At 41.4% G+C, this 22,067-nt stretch overlaps 1 protein-coding gene and 1 long non-coding RNA gene across 2 annotated transcripts; both read right to left on the bottom strand.

Moving 5' to 3' along the window:
* Nucleotides 1-218: 218 nt before the first annotated feature.
* olig3 (oligodendrocyte transcription factor 3) lies at nt 219-1,186 on the bottom strand. The gene has a single exon (XM_054799000.1). It carries the CDS (start codon nt 1,089-1,091, stop codon nt 219-221), a length of 873 nt encoding a protein of 290 aa, XP_054654975.1. The 5' UTR covers nt 1,092-1,186.
* Nucleotides 1,187-5,531: 4,345 nt separating this feature from the next.
* On the bottom strand, nt 5,532-21,997 carry LOC129194086 (uncharacterized). The gene is made up of 3 exons (XR_008573678.1): nt 21,512-21,997; nt 6,719-6,784; nt 5,532-5,730 (listed from the first exon to the last, which is right to left on the bottom strand). It is a non-coding gene; the product is annotated as an uncharacterized LOC129194086 (long non-coding RNA).
* Between the last annotated feature and the right edge of the window lie 70 nt (nt 21,998-22,067).

Here is a 22,067-nt window from a genome sequence, read left to right as displayed (position 1 = left end):
GACACACAACTTGTTTTGTTAAATGTAAAGCATCAGTCTTTAAGTTTAAGTCCTTGGTACAAGGAGGACAACAACACATTTTCTCATATGGGCCCAACAAGAAAACAAAAACAACATGCACCACCACACTCATCTTGCCCAGCCCCCCCCCCCCCCCCAAAAAAGTTAGAAATATGTACATGACATGGCTCAGTCTGCACCTTCATCACCTCACAGCATCATTTCATGCCCTCCTTCGCCTCCCCAGTGAGTCTCGTCAGGCCGGAGGAGCTGATGGGGATGTGAGGAGGAGGCGGAGGCGGCACCTGGCAGATGGTGCACGGACAAGGCAGGCCGGCCCAGTGCTGGAAGCCGGAGCCCAGCTGCAGGCTCGGGGGTGCAGCCGGGGAGCTTTTCATCATGGCATGTGGGGCCCGGATGGACGTGAGAGCTGGCAGGGTGGAGGATGAGGAGGTGGAGGAAGGCGTCGAGGAGGAGAGGCTGCTCCCGAGGAGTGGGTGCACCTGGTGGGCAGCTGCTGCCGCCGCCGCCGCCGCCGCGGCCGCTGCTGCTGCGGCCGCAGCTGAGTGTCCGCCCGGCCCTGGGTGCGTCACAGTGCCGCAGTGGAAGGCCGAGTGTTGGCCGCCGTAGATCTCCCCCACCAGGCGCTTCATCTCGTCCAGCGAGCTGTTGAGCATGAGGATGTAGTTCCGGGCCAGGAGGAGCGTGGCGATCTTGGACAACTTCCTCACGGAGGGTCCGTGCGCGTATGGCATCACCTCTCTCAAGCCGTCCATGGCCAGGTTGAGGTCGTGCATGCGCTTCCTCTCTCGGCCGTTGATCTTGAGGCGAAGCTGGTACATCTCCTCCTCGGTCACCTGCTTCTTCAGTTTGTACTTGTTGGCGTTGTTGCTGTTGCTGCTGCTGCTTCCCACCGACGACGAAGACTTGCCATCGGACATCTTGTGGCGCCCGTCGCCGCCCTGCGTGGAGGAGGAGACGGGGTGCTGCTGGAGGTGGTGGAAGTGGTGGCTGGGGAGATGCTCTCGGAGGAACATGGCATCCATGTCCGGGGAGGAGGCTCTGCTGCTGGGGCTGGAGTCTGAATTCATTTTATGGGGTTGGCCTCCGAGGTCTTCCTCCCTCTCTCTCCCTCCCTCTCCCTCACTTTCTCTTTCACTTTCTCTTTCTGTTCACCTGATGTTAACGCGTCCCTGTGCTGCGCGCTTCTGCTACTTTTACGCACCGTCGGCCACTATCATGCATCCTCTGTGACTGCTCTCTCTCTCTCTCTCTCTCTCTCTCGCTCTCGCTCTTCGTCTCTTCCCGCCTCTGAGGTGAGGAAGACACCGATAGTGGCTATTTATACAGAAAAGCGCTTTGCTATTCATAACGCCTTGTTAGGAGGATGACGCGCCTCTTTTGGAGGAAGGGGGTGGCGTGCTTTGACTGTCCCACTGACCGCGGTGCGCATCCATTCACTGCCATTGTCGGGACACTGTCGGGGGGCGCAGAGAAGCTCCTCGTCTACTTTCCTTTTCACTCATATTCACATTTTTTAATGGTCCCTTTTCCTCCCATTAATGCGAATTTTTTACGCACAGAACAAGTTGGATCTTGGATGGGAATCATGTTTTAAATGTTCTTATAAGTAAAAGGGAGCGAAAAGCAATCAACACCTAAACAAGAACAAAAAGCAAGCATATACATATATTATATTATTTACTGTTTATTAATAATAAATTAAGTAAAAAAAAATGCCTGTAAGAAAAGTAAAGTAAACCTCCTCCTTTATAGTTAGTCAGTGGTGCCTGAAATGCGGCCCTGTGGCCATTTGTGACCCGCAGCTCATTTTTTATTGGCCTGTGGCATAATGTAGAAACACATTTTAAAAAATCGTTGAAAGAAGTTCACAGTCATGACACAAAGTTGACATTTAGGCTGTTTTTTTTTTATATGTGCAGTATGCTGTATCTTCATATCTTATTGGATTGGTTTCAGCTTTTTTTGCTGCAGAAGAAATATGGTAAAATGCATGCAAAAATATGACAATAAATGTGTTTAAATTGAGTCATAAATGCAAAATGCAGTCTGTGTGTGTGTTAATAGTAAAATCAAAAGTGCAGAAAGAAAAAAAAGGGGGGGGGATGACATTTCCCATTGAGAGGCTCCCATGCAGCCACAGGGAGCATGAGGGCCTCTGCTGGGGGAGAGTTAACACGGCCGTCATGCACGGATGCTTGGCGCTCTGCTGGCCATATGGCAGCATGTGGGCGTCAGCGCTGACCCGCCCGGTATCCCCTTGTCAGGACCCTCCTTTTTAAAAAAAAAAAATAATAAAAAAAAGAACCTTATTTGACCCAAAGGTGTTTGAATTGGCATGACCACGCAGATCATGTGACAATGGCTGATCATGTGTTATTTTGTTGTTTACAACCTGCAAAGACAAAAAGAGCACAAAAGTAGGATCTTAAAATTCACTCACACTTTTGAAAGACAAAAAATGTCATACATACATGTTCAGGAGTATTTTTATTATTATTATTATTATTATTATTAGGCCGTCTGTGATTCACAGCAGCATTGATTTCCATGCATTGTTTTTTTTTTTCCAGTCAGATTTAAAACAAAAAGTCACGCTCAAGGGCCTTGGAGTGAAAAATGTCACCTTCCCTCAAACTGCTGTAAAAATATGATCTATAATATTAATATTTTAGCATTTCCATTTGAGCCCAATTTAAGCACGGGCACAAATAGTTCAGGGATGTTAAGAATTGTTGCGTAGCTGTGAAGAAGTCTGTCATTTGCGTGGAATGAATTGTTGATTAATCATGAACGAATGGTGTGCACTATTTAACTGCAACCAGCAGGGGCGCTGTTGATTCAGTCTCAACTACCAGAAGAAGAAAATCATGTCAGATATATGGAGCTTTTTCAAGCAATTAAAATAATGCTCTTCAAGTGATCACACTTTCCGTTGTATTTTCAGCCACATAAAATATCAAAGCAGAATCTTTTTTTTTTTTAAATAATGGACTACTTAATCAAAGAATTTTAGTCAAATACCCAAACTCAAAAACCTTTTTTGTGCTACCTAAACATTCTCTAGCAGCTTTCAATGCGTATACGGCACATAAAAGGTTTATTATTTGCAATTATTTTAGGTTTAATGAACTTTTAGTTTGAAATAAATGATTAAAAGCAGATGATCATGTTTGCAAGAAAAGATGTAAAATTTAAGCAACTAAATCATGCATCAACACTTTCAAAACTGCACATTTAAATGGAAAAAATGAACATGTCATGCATCTGTAAACCATTGGTCAATCATTAAGATGGCGGTGTTTGCATGCTAAAATATGGTAACAATGCATGAAATGGAGTTTCTGAGGGCCCTCTTGTCACTCTCAAAGTCATCTCTGGATCTATTTTTTGTTGACAACCTGCCGTACACAATAACAACACATCATCCTTCCATCTGTCTGTGCAGTCACCCCTGCCACCCACGGCACTCCAAACCCCGATAATAAAGTCTATCCCTGATCCTCCAGCGTGCTCCACCATGAGATCCCCCTGGTAGAACACTAAAAAGCGTGTATTGACGGCCTCATTGTTGGCCCAGCAAAGGAGCCCTCCTCATAAAGGTGCTTTGGCCAATGCAACGAAAAGCGGCGGCCGGCTTTGCTCTCTCCTGGTGGCATTTGAAAGTGTAAAGCTTTGAATACCAATTGCTTGAACTGGACATATGTGGATCCGCTGTAAGCCTACTAATCCCGTCCCCAAGTGTTCCTTTGTGTCGCGGAGCCTCGCGGCCCCCAAGAGAAAGTGTTCCTAATCCGGCCAATGTGGAGAAATGTGTGAATGAGAGGGGGCACAGGAGAGCTGGGCGAGGTGTCTGTAGGGTATTGATTGCACCGAATATATGCTTGCCATCTTTTCATATTTCAAAATGTGTAATTTCTACCATTACCAAGCAAGGTTTCATTTATTGTGCCTGCCACAGCTCATTTAAAGGTGGCCCTTATGGAAAAGTGACTTTGTAATGATGTTCTAACACTACAGTGTGTCCCTACAGCCTGTTTATAAGCAGTAGCAAAAACCTCCTTCCTCATAGACATGATACTGTCTCTGATCCCCCCCCAGGCTTGGCTACACATCTTAAAATCCATCAGTCAGCTCCAGATGTGGGAGCTGTAAGTTTGATCATTTTGTTTTTCTTCAGCGAATAAGCTGACCTAGCATGATGTTGCTGTTAGACTGTGAGCGTAATGTTAGCACTGTAGCTTACATGGCTATGCGAGCGTCGCTAACGTTAGACTTCATTCGTGATGCGGATATGAAGTTCCAATAGACTTTCGGGGCGTATATTTCCGAAAGTTTTGGTTGGACCCCACATTGTGCAAGCTTAGCTTCCTGAACTGTTTATTTACGAGCTAGCAAAATGTTGTCTTCAAAGCTCACGGAACTCAGGACTTGCAATTTACGTTAACTCATTCAATCCCAGCCATTTTTCAAAAGACAACGCCTTCAGCACCAGCCATTTAGACGATTTTGACTGATCTTTCAAGGCACACAGAATATTGTGTTCTATGGCTATATAAACATGGAACCTACCAAAAGAAAGATTAGACTCCCATCTTTCATCAGGCAAAAAAAGTTTGTTTCTACCTTTTTCCGTTCTTTAGTCATCAGCGGTAGAACATAGGTAAGTTTCAGAAAAATATCAGTTCCCAATTAAAAAAAGGGACAAAACCAGCTTTTTGTGAAAAGATACATTTCAAGCATAATATTTTACTTTTGACACAAATATTTTTTTGCCTTTGTGACAGCTCAAATATCGAAACAATTGTACCACCACATAAACAAAAGAAAAAAATGTTTTTTTTAAAAGAAAATAATTTATTTACAAATATAACACCATGGAACTATTTACAATTTTCACATTTGGAACTGAACTATGCGTGTGCATGTAACCTTCTGCACGCTACACTCCCACTTCCTCCTTCCTCTCATGTGTGATTCTTCCGTTAAAATTGTTAAAATGTGAGTGAAATGTTAGCACATGCTAATGTTGCTAACGTTTGTGTCCTCCTGTGCCACTCTTTAATGTCAGGAGTTGTGTGTCATATATGGCATCTGTTACACTGGACAAGTGGAGCGTTACAGTGTATATGTACACAATAGCTTCTCGGGCAAACACAGCGTGTTAGCATTACTGCTACAGACACACAAAACGGCGTGTTCCCAGCGGGGCTGACTAAAAGCACTTTTACTCTCTCTAAATTCCAACATAGAATTTCCTAGATTTGGGCCCGCATACTTCCAATACACAAATGTGGGACCTCTGACGCTTACTTAAATTGTTGAAAAATATGTTAATATGGTAGCTTAAGTGTCAATCATGACAGAAATCCAGCTGAGTATCCGTCAGAGGATGATTGTAAAATAAGAAGGTGAACATGCACTGTTTTTAAAAGACCTAATAACCTTCTCCCGCCGCCCTCCTGGGTGGGCCAGGCCGCCATGCAGCCCCCCCCCACAACAAGCAGTATAGGCTGTAAACAGTAAATGGGGGCGGGGCTGGGAGAGGTTTTTAATTGGTCGTCAAATGGTATCAGCTGAACATTTCACACTGAAAGGAGCACAATGCTTAATTAGAGACATTTGGAGGTCAAGGTCACAGTCGAGATGTTGAGGGTCCTTTCATCGTCTAGCGTGCTTCAAAATCTGTTTTTGGTTGTTGGCTGCTTTCTGAAAGTAAAAATATATGTTATAATATTATTACTCTACCCACACATTATCATAATTCTTTTATTTCCAGTTTTATAAATCCATATAAAAGGATGTGACCATTGATTTGATTTTTCTTAAACAAATGTTAGTATCAAGTTTTTTCTACTTTCTTAATCTTAATTCATGTAAATATATAAACTTTAAAATTAGTAGCAAAGTTATTTGATTTTACGTAAAAAAAAATGTAATAACTTTTTAGACATATAACATTGAAATGTGGCTGTTTTGTAACTACACGCGTGGAAAAAAATGTAGGCACGCAGCAAAAAAAAAAAAAAATGGTGTATTTACTTTTATAAATGTAATGTAATAAAGAATTTAAAAAACTGAAACCGAACGAAGACGTTATTAACAAACCTGCATCTGCAATGAAAATCAGTATTTCTAACAGGTGAACACATTTGATGGTAAATTATTACTTTACAAAATTCATCTTCACAAAGTTCTGAGGCATTTCGGCAGCCTTCGGATGTCAGCAATAATACTCGCTGTTTGTATGATGTTTCAGTAAAAAAAAGAAGAAGCGTGCCCCGTCCAGTATTTCTTTCCTCCTGATGTTTCTTTTCTGAATTCAGGTTGAAAGAGAATATCAATAAGAAGTTTGTCTGTCTTCTGTCTTTTTTAGTAAAAGTAAACAAACCCTAGCGAGCCCTTCAATTAATGATGATCAAACCATTGGAAGTTTGGTAATTACAGACCCCACCGTCGCTAATTGATGTGTTGCGGAGCTGTTTTGTTTTTTTGTTTGTTTTTTTTCCTAATTAATTTGTCCAAAAGAAGCAAAGTTAATATGTTAGAATGGCGGCGTTCATTATTGCAGTTTGACATCCTCTGATAGCAACGTGGCGACTCAAAGCTGATGACTTTAATCAGGTGGAAGAAAAGAGTTGGCAAATGGCGTCTATTTGAGAAGAATCCTGTCTGCTTTGGTTTAGTGTTGCCTTACCTCATGGGGGGCCAAAGTGTGGCCAGGGGGTCATTTGCGGCCCGCAGCTTGTTCTTCATTGGCTCGCTGTAGCAAAAGTTGAAATAACAGCACAAAGGCGTAATGTAACAGAATATCGTTGACATGTAAAAGCTAATACCACGAATAATAATCTGCTTTGTCTGTTGACTATTTTTTCTTATTGTTTGTTTATTATTGTCCAAATTTGCGGCCCGTGGCTGATTGTTTTTTTTTTTCTTTATCAGCCCTTGGCACATTTAGTCCAATTAAAGAAAACTAACAAAAACAACAAGAAAAATGGAAAAAGGGCAGTAATTGTAAAGCAATAAAGTAGAAATATTAAACTAAAATCATCCATGCATCCATTTTCTATGCTGCTTTATCCTCATTGGGGTCACGGGTATGCTGGAGCCTATCCCAGCTGCCTTCGGGCGAGAGGCGGGGTACACCCTGGACTGGGCGCCAACCAATGGCAGGGCACATATAGACAAACAACCATTCACACTCACATTCATACCTATGGACAATTTAGAGTCTCCAATTAAGCTAACATGCATGTTTTTGGAATGTGGAAGGAAACCGGAGTACCCGGAGAAAACCCACGCACGCACAGGGAGAACATGCAAACCCCACACTGAGATGCCCAACAGAGATTCGAACCCAGGTCTTCCCGATCTCCACTAGGCCACCATGCGGCCAAAAGAATAAAATCCTAATGGTAACAAAAAAAATGTTATGAGCGTAATGTTGGAATACTGTGAGGGGAAAACATGCAATTTTCTGCAATAATTTTCCCAACAATACTACAAAACAAATTTTGGTAAAATTAGGTTGGGGGTAAGGTTGTGATATTACAAGAATGAAGTCCAAATACTCCATTATGGGAATAAAGTCCAAATATGGGAATAAAGTCACAAAGTTCTGAAAAAATGTACAATAAAACAGTTGAAATATCTATTAGAAATATTACATTTCCAAGTTGTGTCCAGATTTTCAGCATTTAAGTGGACACAAACGCACACAGATGTGTGCACTCATGCATGCAGAGACCAGACCTCACCCCTCGTCACCCCATCTTAAATCTTACACGTTAATCTCTCTGGGCCGCCTCAGTCTTTCTCTCAGATACACAAACATGCTGGCTTTCAGTCTACGCTTGCAGAGACACCCCCTCAGCCCCTCCAGTCCTCATTTTCTAGTCATGTGCACACATTGCGAAGGGGCGAAGCGGACACAAAGTGACACAGGGAGCAGGACGTAAAACTGAAAGGCGGCCGTGGGAGGAGCCCGGATTGTGCTCCAAATAAAGGCGTAGTTAAAAGCAGAACCACCGTGTTGCGATTGCTGCTGGCTGGTAAAGTGTGTGTCTGTGTGCGTGTGTGTGTGTGTGTGCGTGTGTGTGTGTGTGTGTGAAAGAATTAGCGTACGCTCCTCAATCACACTGTTAACAAAATTCCTAGATTCAACTCTGGTGCAGACCTGCCAACGTGTGTGGATTTTTAGTACTCTGCACACAGTTTGACCCGTGAGTACGCTTCAGTTGGAATCCAAGTTTCTCCTCAACGAACCGCTGTACCGGCAGCACTCGTGCACACTACCACCACCATGCTTGACTGTACCTGAGACACAATTATCTTGCTGCCAGCTATTTAGACCAGCGGTTCTTAAATGTTCTTAACCTGGGACCCACATTTGCCAGTGGTCATTAAGTCGTGACCCATTTTTAAGTCATTTTAATTTTATTTATTTGAAATATTTGTTTACATTATTATTTGTCATTTTTATTTTTGTAATTATTTTTTGTTACATTTATTTAAATGAATTTTACTTTTTTAAATAATTTTTTACAATTTCATTTGTCATTTTGATTTATATTTGTTGTATTGTTTTGCACACTTTTTGTCAGTAAGCCCTTATTTTTACATGTCTTTATTTATTCTTTCATTTATTTAATTCATGTTTTTTGTACTTTTATTTAAATCAAACCAAGCAAATGTACATCGATCTTTTGAAATACTATTACACATAATTATTAGGAGTGTCACAGGATCGTAAAATGTGTCAAGATTTTGTGTTCAGAAAAAAAACTGTCTCTGCGGGCACCAGGCCTGGGACAATAATAGATGAATGAATTAATCACACAACAAATGAAAATGAACTCCGCAATTTTGCCGGCCTTAACATATCGCCATGTGCATGTATGTCTGTTTTCCTCGTCTCTCGTCTCTGTGCATTGCTTTCAGCACCTTGGGTTTGTTCCACAGAACAACGGCATGAACGGAGTGAGCTCTTTTGTCAGTCTCTTTGTCTTGGCGGGTGGAACTACCACACACACACACACACAGAGTGCAAGAGTGTAACATAGTAGAAATGATATTAGTAGATTGCAATATATTGTCGTATATTTCATTGTTCTTTTCTTTAAAGTAATGTTAAAATCTTGTCTTGTCTCGTTCTCTTAGACTCAGTCTCGTGTATCGTCCTGTTTTGTCTCATGACACCCCAAGTAATAACGAGGGATGTCTCGATCCACTTTTTTTTGGCTTCCGATCCGTTTTTTTTATACTCTTGCCTATCCGATCCGATAGTTGTTGTTTTTTTTTTAATAATAAGCTTTTGTTAAAAACATGAATTTGTGGAATTGAATATGGTTGTGAAAAATAAAAATGCATAAAAAATAATGCATCCAAAGTATTTCTGAATTTACTTTTTTATTACCCAGCATGAGCAACAATATTGTTTGGCTTTTTTAACAAACCTCTGTGAGTCAGGCCCTTAATCTAATAAAAGATCCAATAAAAGTCCATCCAATGAAAGATTAAATTGGAAAAAATGGCCGTGCAAAATACTTTTAGGGTAGGACTAATTATTCTACATGGTTATAGATCAATTTGTGGTGTGATTTAGAATACATGAAGCACAAGCTCTGTTCAACGCAATAGTAATTTATTGACGCTCTCTAGTATAAACAACCAGCGGTTACAGCGGCACTTCCCGTGTGAGCTCCCCGCACCATGACACAGCAGCCCGGGCAGAGTGAGAGGGAACTACCGCTGTAGCTACGAAGCCAAATGTCCAACGTCCAACATGAAAATAACTTTGCCGTGGTACACTGCGGACATGTCTGCATGGTTGTGTTGTGTTTTCTTCTTCTTGCAGGTGGCGGGAGTCGAGCGGCAGCCAGCTTTGAGGCGCATTACCGCACCTAGCATGTTGGAGTGTGGCCCACAGTTACGAGCGTTATACTGCAACCCCATTGGCCTGATCTCGTAGCGGAAGCCGATTTGATCCGATCTACAAAATGCAGCGGCTTGGCAGCCGATCCCGATTCAGCAGATACGTTCAAATTAAATACCAAAAAGACCACAAAATCAGATACTTCACTGGAAGTCAGACATGAGTTGTATGTTCCATATTTTAATGGATTTTTTTTACTTGCTGTCTGTCTGCAACCCACACAGAATGGATCCGTGACCCATTTTTGGATCCCGACCCACCAGTAGAGAACCACTGATTTAACCATTAATGCCCGTGCGTTGACTGATTTTCAGTCTCTACAGGGGACTGGGCACAATATAGACGTCCTATTAACATGAAAAAGACACAGTAGTTGTTTGTTTATGTGCAAAGAGGGCAAAGGGTGGTGAAATGAGTGCTACAAGCTTCATAGTCGGAGGTTATTTTGCCAGTGCACGAGGCACCTGAGGAGAACGCAATCACTGTAAAGCTGATAAACGACAAACACCTCTCAAAGTGTCGCCTACATCCCGGATCGTATTCTTAACGTATTACCTTCACAGCCATCAGAAACGCTGTAACGGCAAAATATGACACTCTTTATGGAATGTTTACGCCGCTTCGTTAATGGGTCCCCGGATGGTCGCTGATTAAGACTTTAGCAAACATTAACCTAGACAAAAGTTCCTTTTCACAGTTCAAGTTTGAGCTATGGTCTTAACACACACACACACACACACACTTACACACACACACACGCACACACACACACACCACGCCAGTTGGTCCTAAAGAGACAAATTCCTCCGCTGCATTTTCTCCGCATCATAAAGCGTCTGCTGCTAAAGCGATGTTATTTCAATCCGTCTGCTCTCGCTGACATTTGCACATAACGTCGGCGTTCCCTTGATTTGGGTGAATTTGCGCACCATATGCCGCTGTGTCAAACACCTCCGTTTAAACGGGCCGCGGCCCCGCATTCGCTAATAGTCGCGTTATTGCAGCTTGTTTATCCGAGGCGCCTTGTTAATGTTATTTATTAGGAGTCTGCACGCTTATCCTCTTCCCGGGCGCATGCAAAGGAGACGGACATAAGATATGCAAATGCTAACATCGACCCAACTTGGCGGCAGTAAAACACAACATTTGCATTTGATGTAGCACATAATAAACGGGTTATTAGCATTTTAAATGTGTCAAACAAACTTGAAAAATGTAGTCTGCGCCTGGTGTCTTTTTACTGTCGGACGTGTGCGGTCAGGACGCACATGCCACGCGTGTCTTCAAACACAGACGTAGAGGCGCGCGTTCAGCCGGACGCATAAATGCAAAAAGTGCTTGCTGGAGGTAACTAATGAGGGGTTGAGGAAGGCACTTCCTCCTCCTTTGGTGCCACAAACTTTCTCTCAGCTTTAAGACACACAGTTGTGCATAAAAAACAATTTAGCGTCTTTGTTGAATTTCTTGAATCTTTGTTTGGCCTGCAGGGAGCTGACCTTTGGAATGACGAGAGCAACCCTAACCCACCTGAGTCTCAAGCATTTCTTTGTTGATTGAGACAAAATGACCGTTTCCTCCACGCAACGAGACGCTGCCACCTCTCATGCCTTGCCGTTATCATAAAACATGATTTGACTTTCAGGCAAATGATGACTCTTAGTTGACCAGAGAGAGTACCACATTTTAGTTTTAATTACCAGAGAAATGCTAATAAAAGAACAAATGCTTTTACAGATGTTCGTCATAATTCTCCATAGGAAAGACTCACCTTCACTCAAATACCATCATGATCCCATAATGAGTTTTCTTTTTTTGCGCTAAAAAGGTGCCCCACATAGGCTTAATTTGATATGTTCTTCAAACCAGCTGACCGAAAACCTGACAGGGGAGTCAAAATTCAAAGTTGAGGTGCAGTGTTCAATCACTGCCACGTCATAAAAAAACAAGTAAAAAAGATAACTGAACAATGTTAAGTTCATGAAAAATAGCGACAAATAAAACCTTGCATTCACAAAACAGTAATAACAATCATGATGAATGGACACCACGTGATTTCAATACAGATCATTACATAATGTTTTATTCCCTTGGAGTAATTTGGCCCCATAACTATAGCCTAGCTTGTTGCTTTGCAGCTGGTGTGTGTTAGGTGTTCAGACCAAAAGTGTGGGCGTGCATAAATTAACTAATAAGTAATGTTTTCTTTCCTTAATGTAGCTGCGCATGAGCCGCACATACTTCCGCCAAATGCGCTGTAACTAGTTCTCAAGCGATTCTTGTCTTTTCAGGCCAAAATTACACTTATGGGAGCGCGTTCTTAAACGATGAAACGTAGCACGTAGCGTTGGACTACCTGTACACCGTAACTCCACCCTTGTCCAGCATAATAGATGTCAGATATCACATACAACAACGTGTAATGTTAAAGGATGGAGGACACAAACCTTAGCAACACTAGCATAGCTGTGTGAGCTACAGTGCTAACATTTCTGTCACATTTTAACCACAAAATCATGCTAGGTTAGCCTATTCACTGAGGATAAAACAAGATGGTCAAACCAGCTCGCACGTCTATAGCTGGCAAAGGTCCAGGATTTATTTTAAGATGTGTAGAGAAGCCTTGTTTTTGTTTCCTCAAAGTAGTGGGCCTATACACGTAGTGGGCCTATACACGAAGTGGGCGTGTCAGAGGCTGTATCATGGAGGTTCCACCTTGATGATGTCATGAAAACCTGCAACTCCTATTTTTCTCACATTTGGTGCTCACAAACAGGCTCTAGGGACGCATATTGCTTTTAGAAAATCATTAAAAAGTCACTTTTGCATAAAAGAGGGTATTTTAAGTGTAAATTGTTGATCCCATTCAGCAGGAAACACCGAGTGTGCTGTGCGGTGCTCTGCAATGACGACAAAAGTATTTTACAAATGTGTTTACACTTCAGTCTTTTCTCCTTCTAGTAATTAGCTCATTGTAAATGTTTAGTACGGCCCCTCTTTAACACAACTCCTTACTCGGACCGCTTCTTTGTCTTTGAGAGGCCACTCGCGACGACGATGCTCCACGTCAGCTTGTTCTTTCATTTGTCCCGGCTGTGAAACCCGGCCACTCTGGATGAGAGCGGGCTACATAGCACGAAACAAACACTGAAGTGCAGATGCTAATACTTTTGTCATTCTACACTTCCTCCCACCGGCCCGCCCTATAATCTCTCCTCCCTCGGCCCGCTCGCACCTAATCCGCTCCACAGCCGTGAAAACTCTCCATGAGGGAGAGATGACCCGTTCTAATGGGTGCAGCCCACCACACACACACAAATCCGGAGGGTCCAGCTCTCACACACACACACACACACACACACCCACCCACACACACACGGACACATTGCCTTCATTTTGATTACTTGATTAAGACGCACCAAACTGGGAAAGCGCCACATGATTTAAATTTAAAAAGCTTCTCTATCATGGTTAAGAGTGAAGTGTATATAGGACAGAACCAATGTTGTAATAGCGGTAAGGAGATAACTGCTCCTAGTGCTGATGTGATCACTGAAAACAACAGTACGGTATGGGTAACACACCAACAGCTGAGTAGCAAAGTTTTAACGTGCACACAGAGGTAGATAAAGCTGCTGGAGGCTGACCGCTCATGATGCTTTAAATGCAGCTACTGCCACCTTGTGGAGTTAATAAACAAAACCTACATTGGAGGGTTGCCTACAGCCGCAGCTGTTAATGCCAGTGTTTTTTGACTGGACTAATTAGTGACCCCGGCAGTTATTTGCTTTTGTAGACCACAGACCTTGCCTATAGGAGAGTGTGGTTAATTTAATTGGAGCAATAAAAGTATTACACAGCAGTAGTGCAAAAGAGTGGTAAAAATGTACCAGTGTATGAGTTTTTGGTCTAATATGCAAAAAGTGGCACCATCCCTGGGATTCCATGACACACACACACCCTGCAAATGATCTTGTGTGAGGCTGACACACCCAAACACACAAACACACACACACACACGTACTCGTGCATAGATGCGTTGTGCTAGTTGGCCACAGGCAGACACGTAGCTGCTGCAGTGGTAACTCTTCAACAGATGGCCTGACAGGTCCCTGGACAGGCCCACAAGGTGGAGGCAGGGAGCATTGGAGGAAAGTGGGGAGTGAATGTGTGTGTGTGTGTGTGTGTGTGTGTGGGGGGGGGGGGGGGGGGGGGGGGGGGGCAGTCAAAGGGGTAGACTGGGGGGTAACCTCATAGGAGGATCAACGGGGGCGGGGGGGGGTTCAGGCGACATATGTCCTACGCCGTGGATTTTGCTGATGAGCTCTGTTTCCACTACACAAACACCCTTAAAGGTCCCCCATTGCACAAAAGTGAATTCATGGCGGGTTTTTTTCTTTAATGATGTTCTAACAAATATGCATCTGTTGAGCCTGTTTGTGAGCACCAAACATGAGGGAAACTCTATCACGTCACTCTCCTGTTTGCTCCATTTTTGAGAGAAGAGGTCTCTTTTAAAGTTGCATCCTTCCCCCAGCTAAAAGAGCCTTCCCCATGTAAAAAAAAAAAAAGTGAAACAATAAATTAGGCTTTTCTACACATGTTAAAATAAGTCTCTGCCAACTACCCTCGATTCTCATGTGTCTTTATTACCCTGATTCTCATGTCACAGGGTTGCCACAGTGTCGCTGACGTATAGCGTGTCTCCATGATGCCTAGAAAACACGCACAGACACACACACACACACGCACGCACAGCAGCTCCTTCTCCATCTGCACCCAAAAGACCCCGACAATGAGGCGAACATGTCACTGCCTGAGCCCAAACAGAGGGATGGAGGACCAACAAGATGCGAGAGGAAAGCGTTAAGGGGTGGTGGGGTGGCAGTGGTGTAGGTGGGGGGGTAGACAACTAGGGAGGGACACATTAACAAGCTATAATCTCAACTGCCTTATCCATAATGCATTGTGTGGGCCAATTTACATGGTGCTGCTCCCTCTGGGGGAAAGGAGATCATCCATCACCTTACTTTATTAGCTCCCTCGCACTCTCTCGCAGATGCACACACACACACGCACACACACGCACACACACACACACACACACACACAGTTATTTATCTCTCCCCCTGTCTCTCTCTCTTTCTCTCCCTCTGTTTTCTCATGGCTGATGCTTCAAACTGCTGCTGCCTCGATAAAACATCTCCAGGCCCCGCAGTCGAGGCAGACGGCAACTATTTTTTTTATTTTTTTATGATTAAAATGACAACGTTATTGTAAAATGTGTGTCACGTCCAGTTTGAGTCACGCTCAGTCTACTGCGGAACGATTTAGGAGCGACAATTTAAATGTACCTTACATCGTGTCACTCGTTTTTGCACAGCAAAACAAAAATATGGGTATGTTTAGTGTTGTTTTAAATCCATATCAGTGAATTTTGAGTTATTCTGTAATACCTACAAATATATCTATATTAGAAATTAATTTTCTTTTTTAGAATATGCCAGGAGCCAATAAGAAACAAGCTGGCTGCTGAAAATTGCCCCCGAGCCGCATTTTGGACACTCCTGGTTTACACTGTCCTCAAATTTAAAGAACACTTACAGTATATTACAATTAAATGTCCCTGTAAAATGTCTACTACTTTGTGATGGAATTTAAAGATATCATATATTCCATATTTTTAATTGGATACATAATGTATATTAAATCATTGTCTGACGACTGCGCCGTAAAAATCCTTATTTTACTATTTGGAAGTCATTTAATTTGTTTATAACGCAGAGGCCCGCCCAGTTAAATTTGATTGTACTACACTTTTTGAATAATTGATACTCAGACAGCTGTGGCAGAGATTATTAGTAAAAAAAAAAAAAAATCTTGATGCAAGCTTCTGCTGCAAAAGCTGTAGTTTATAATTACACAGCATTATTTCACACAATTTGTTGTCGCTTGCAGTGTGATTTGTTTTCTTGATGAGTTTCTCAAACGTTTACAGTTTGAGGCAAAATGACAATTTCCTGTCTGGCGAAGTCAATCAGAGCTGACATTATTTTAAGATGTGAAAAATGTGCGCTCATCGCTGATGAAGCCACACTTAAGTCCAGCATGTGTCAAAGAAATTAATCGTCCACACACACACACACACACACACACACACACACACACACACACACACACACACACACACACACACACACACACGCACGCGAATAAAAATAGCTGTAATTGCAGTCATGTATGGCGCTTCAACACTGCGCACCATTAGTATCACAAATAAGTAATAATTTGCTAATGGTAACATTATGTTGAGTCAGTTTAGGGGCAATTAAAGTGAGTGATATTTACATATGCCTAATGAATCACCGCGCGCGGCAGTAGAGGCCCTCATGAATATTCATCCAGGCATTTCTCCCCTCCGCGTGCCGCAGTTTATAAACTGAATTATGGCTGATTTGCCCTTTTCAAAAGAAGAACATGGCCACATCTCCCGCGACAATAACGTCTGATTATAAAAATGTTTTAGTGCCAAACTGCCGGCGAGGAGACGGCGGCAGCGTGGTGGAGAGGGTGCCGGCGAGGGAGAAGGCCACCGATTTAAGCCCGACATCAATATTTACACTGATAGAGCTGTTTAATGAATATTAAAGTCTAATTGTTTTTTATACACCCGGGATAGTCAACCGGTGGCCCACGGGCCATATCTGGCCCATGAACGACACCAGGCCGGAGTTTATTACCATTTTTGCAACAGATTCCTAAAAACAGCGGAGTACTTTTGTCACATAGGGCAGGGGTCCCAGCTGGTCTCATCCTGGGACCATTTTCCCATGCTCATTAAGGTGTGACCCACTTTTACAGAGCTAAAAGCATGCTCATTTAGTTTTCGTTCAAATAGCCTTCAAAACACAAACAAAATAATCCATACTATAAAATAACAGTAAATATTGGCATCTTCATCCTTGGTATAAGTCAATCAAAAGTTTATTTTCCAAATATTTCTATTTCAAAATAAAAAATATAAAATCTCACAAAATTACATTAAAATCTAAAATATTCCGGTGTATATTAATTGTATTCCAATATTTCCTGTAATTTTGTAATAGTCTAATATTTGGAATAGTACAAATATGTTGAACATATATTTTTGACCACCCAGAATGCATCTGCGACCCACTTTGGGTCCCGACCCTCCAGTTGAGAAACACTGATTGTAGACGAGCTTTTTTGCAGCAGATTGCTAAAAATAGCAGAGCCGTCCTGTCATACAGACCATCTTTGTTTAGTGTTTTTGCAATAGGTGCTTAAAAACAGCAGAATGACAATAGACAATCTTTTTTTTTTCTACTTTAGGCGTGTTTCCATCTTGCCCTGTCCTTTGCGTCTTCCTGTGCCAGTCCTATCGCCTGCAATGTTCTCTCTAACCACATTTAGGAACATCCCTTCTCCTCCTCCTTGGGCTGTTCCTCTGATCTTCTCCTTTCCAATCCCGTCCATCCTCGTCGCTCCCGAGGAAAATCTACTGCTGCTCCCTTTCCTTAGCCTTGCTTCCACTACGCTTTCCCACGACACTTTTATTGTGTGTGTCTACCCCTGTAGATGGACAACACTGAACATCCCCCACACTGTCCCTCCATTCCTCTGACATCCATTCGTTCTCTAAGACATTATTGAACAATCTTGTTAAAATGCCACTCCTGTCTCAACTAAATACATGTACATGTCATACATGCCTATTCATCCTGGTTAGAAATGCTCAAACTTCAACCTTGATGCCTGGAACTTCCTCATTTACAGCATTCACAACTTCCACCCTTCTCTCACACTCATTTTCGACGTTCTTCAGTTTTTCCAAGCATTCTTACCATCTTTCCCTCACACTATCCCTCACTTGTGAGCACATTCTGATTTCTGAGCTTGAGCATTCGAACTTTCTGCACATCCTTCCCATCACCATCTCCCGGCCTTGCCAGCCTGCACAGGTCCTTTTCTCCTTCCTTACTGTCTGACGCATCAAAGGTCTCTCGCTAGCCTTTGCCCTTCGTCTCAGATCTTTGTGCTCCTGCCTATTTTCCTCATCCTTCCAGCTATCCCAGTTCTTCTTTGCTGGCCTTTTTCCAGATACATAGTCTTGGCCCTCTTTGTTCCACCACCAAGTCTCCATATCAAGGGTGTCCAAACATTTTCCAGCGAGGGCCACTTGGTGAAAAATGAAAGGATGTAAGGGCCACTGTGATATTTTGTAAAGCAACACATGCAGATATGCTAAGAAGTTATATATGTGTCAAGAAAAAAAATGCATCTCAGCTTTGTCATATTGGTGAAAAAGCACATAATTATTAGTATGAATTTCGCACTTTGGTCTTTTTTCCTTTTTTGATAATTTTACAAATAGTTCAACTTTCTTCTTGAATAATATTCATAGATTTTCTTCTTGTAATATTATGACTTCTCATGATATTTTGACTTTTTCCCCAACCTAATATTCCACAAATTACAACTTTGTTTGGTTTTACTCATAATATCACAACTTTTAAAAAAAATGTAAAAAAAATTCTTATAATATTTCAACTCTATGCTACTCAAATTATGTTATTTTTCCTCCTAATATTACGAGTTTATCCTCATGAAAATGGACTTTTTTCTTGTCAGAATAAAACTTAATATTAAGTTTAAGTTTTAATATTAAAATCTTAATATTTTGACTTTATTCTCATAAAATTCAATTTTTTCTTCATTTCTGCTGTTTTTTTAAAAGTATTTTTCAACTATTTTAACATTTTTTGTACATTTTCTTCCCGTAATTCCGACTTTATTCCCATAAAATGTTGACTTTATTTTTGTCAAATTATAACTTTTTCTCCAACTGAATTTTCCAAAACAATTACAACTTTATTTGTTTTGCTTGTTTGCTCATAATATTATGGCTTTAAAAAAATCTATTTTCTTTTATAGTTCAACTTTATGCTACTAAAATGAGTTTTTTTTCCTGCATAATATTACAACCTTATTCTTGTAAAATTCCGACTGTTTCCTGTTAGATTGCAACTTTTTTCTCATAATATTTTGACTTTATTCTTGTAAAATTACTGCTGATTTTTCTATTTTTGCTGCTTTTGTTTTTGTTTTTGTTTAGGTTTTGTTTTTGTTTTTTTTTTACTTTTCTTGTTAAATTATGTTTAGAATGTACCGCTTTGGACACCCCCCATACCAAGTATACCGTGTGTTTGGCCAATCATCTGGCGGATCCTCACCTTGCCACCAAGACATACCTGTCAAGATTTAGGGAAATAAAGGACATTTTCCGGAAAATGAGGGGAAATAACAGCAATTGGTGCTGGTGTAAAGACCTGACTGCCTACTGTGATGCAACAGTGTTATTTTACTGGCAAGCTTCTTTTATTCTGAAGGCCTGTTAAGCCGATGTTGCCCGAGTGTTGCTGACCGGACCGGAAACCGTGCTGCTCTGGCACAACCGGGGAGAGGATTTATCTGGTGCTTTGTGAAAAAGTGCCCCCCCACCCACAGCACAAATGAGTTGAACAGCCCTGCTATACGCTAACACACACACAAAGCGGTAATTGCCCTGCAGTGTGCGTTGACCTCTCAGGTGCGGGGATCAACAGGCGGCATCAGTGAGCATTCACAGCGGCTTTTAACGAGGTATGCTTATCATGCTAATGTGCGTCTCGAGAGCAGGTGTTTGCAAGCGCTCCCAAGCAAGCGTGCACGGCACATTCAGGCGCATGTGGCCATGTAGTGTGTCAGCTGCAGTGAGTAACGACCAATGATGTGCTAAATACAATAATTATTCTTGGAACAGCACAGCAAAGAAATCGTATCGAACAATGGCTTCTTAAACATTTTACACCAAGAACCACTTCATAAACATTTCGCTTTTGCAAGTACCAGCGTTTGTGCTACCTTCTTGGGGCGTATGAGGGGAGTTCAACAGTACTTTTTCAAAGGAAAATTTAATTTGTATTCGATTTCAATGAATTTGTTTGATAAATTGTATTTTTCCAATATATATTTATACTGTATGTCTAATATTTGATTTGGTGGTTGTTTTTTAAAAATTCTTAGATACAGTATACCCGCGTACCCCTAGTAACGGTACCACTCTTTAAGAATCAAAGTATAAAAAACTTTTCCTGGCTTTTCTGCACTGAATTTGGAATCTGTGCCGCCTTCATATCTCATATCATATGTCACCAATTGAGAGATTTAGAAATGGCTCTAAATTCAAACACCCCTGAAGTGGTAAAATTCAGAATTTGTCCAAAATGTTGCCTGCAAAGTTGCGCCAAACGTCTCTGAAAATGGAAAATGTGCAGTGTAATACAAATCACCTCCACGTTACACCTTTTGTCTTTCATCGGGAAAATGTTTTAATGTCTCGATGTTTTAATATTAACAGCAGTCGACTTCTTTTTACGCTTGCATGACAGTTGTACCCTGGAACACATTTTTTTTTTTTGTATTTTATGACAGAACAAGAAAGAAAATGTTTCCAAATCTGACCAAATTGGTGGTCGGAGGTCAACCAAGGTTAAGCAGCTTTGCCAAGGGAAAAAGCATCCTTTACCTGTTGTGCACTCATATAAATGTACCATTATAAACATAAAGTCAAATAAAGTGCAAATACATTGTAGTCCATTGTGCAATATACCATATTTTGACGTCCATCTGTCTTTATATACATAATACACATAATGTATACATAATAGTAGTCCAAGCAGCCCTTCTTGTTATTAGTGCATTGTACATGTTTTGATCACCATAGCTTGAGGTGACGCTCAAATGTATCTGCTGCCATCTGCTGGTTAAGGATAGTTACTGAATAATTACGCAAGCGACTCCTGGCCTTCTCACTGAAATCGGAGCTCAAAGTTAGGCGAAAAAATGATTAATTGATCAGCATAAACATGCTTTAAATACATCATATAATGAAACGCTTATTGGGATTGCATACAAACATGCATATAATTAGTATTTACATAACCACCTTTCAAAGATACATTTCTGGTCTTCTTGTAAAATGCACTTTGAGTTTGTTGTGTCAGAATATTATTGTATTTAAGCAATGCAACCTTCTTCGTTGCGGCAAATAAGCTTAATGCTTCAGTCAAGTTGAAGTAATGCAGCACTGCATTAAAAAAATACGTCCTCTGTCGTTTATCCCAGTTAAGTTGTTCCAGACCCGACCGTGGTAAGTGAAATTCCGCAAAGTAGGATTTGTATTAACCAATACAATATTTTCCTAGTTAGACCATAAGAAAACCTGTTTATGACTTTGTTTTTTTCAACTATTATTAGAGCCATGTAGACATGAACTAACGCCCCGTAGTCACCTTTACACTCCTATTATTCTTTGTTTACGCCACATTGCTAATGTGCAGGCTACGGAATCTCTGCAGGGACACACATGACTGCCACGGCTGCATGGCATGCTTGCGAGCTAACTAGTTAGCCTCCAATTTATTTATTCTTAACTTAAGAAAGGATTTCAAAACGAGTGGGGAATAAAGAAAGAAAGTAAGAAGCCATAAAACTTACCACTTTCACTCGGAATAGGAGGAGGACTTTTTTTTCATGTCGGACATGCCATGGCTGACCACATGCAACAATGTAACAACACGTCTCATCAATGTTTTGTGTCATTACTGACGCCTAGTGGCCAGAATACTACATTAACTTTCAGTATTTTTTGACCACAGTCCACCACGGAACGCATTATTTACTAATACATTTTTTTTTAAAACGTGATAGAATATGCGAGCGATATTTGAACCGCGATGTAGCGAGCGGCTACTGTAATTGCATTAGGCAATATTGGCTGATGCTAAGGGCGCCCCGGCCTTTAGGGGGCGCCAAAAAGGTAAAACAATACCTGAAATCTACTGTATGTAATATGCTATAAAACTAGTAATTACTATTTACTCTTAAAATGTTGAAATTGATCCAAATGTAAAGCAATGTCCAATTAATTTTACTACAAATAATAACAAATAAGTCCCACTTTTGTACATAGTTTTGCATATATAGGCATTTTGTTTTTGTATGTAGTTACTGCATGGCATACTGTAGCTCGTGTATATATATGTATATATAT

This window comes from Dunckerocampus dactyliophorus, chromosome 14 (assembly GCF_027744805.1).
Source record: "Dunckerocampus dactyliophorus isolate RoL2022-P2 chromosome 14, RoL_Ddac_1.1, whole genome shotgun sequence".
NCBI lineage: Eukaryota > Metazoa > Chordata > Actinopteri > Syngnathiformes > Syngnathidae > Dunckerocampus > Dunckerocampus dactyliophorus.
The sequence above is the reverse complement of the archived record's forward strand: the minus strand, read 5'-3'. Positions and strand labels throughout refer to the sequence as shown.

Excerpts from the sequence above, each read along its gene's own strand:
- olig3 (XM_054799000.1), bottom strand. The coding sequence starts at position 1,091 with ATGAATTCAGACTCCAGCCCCAGCAGCAGAGCCTCCTCCCCGGACATG.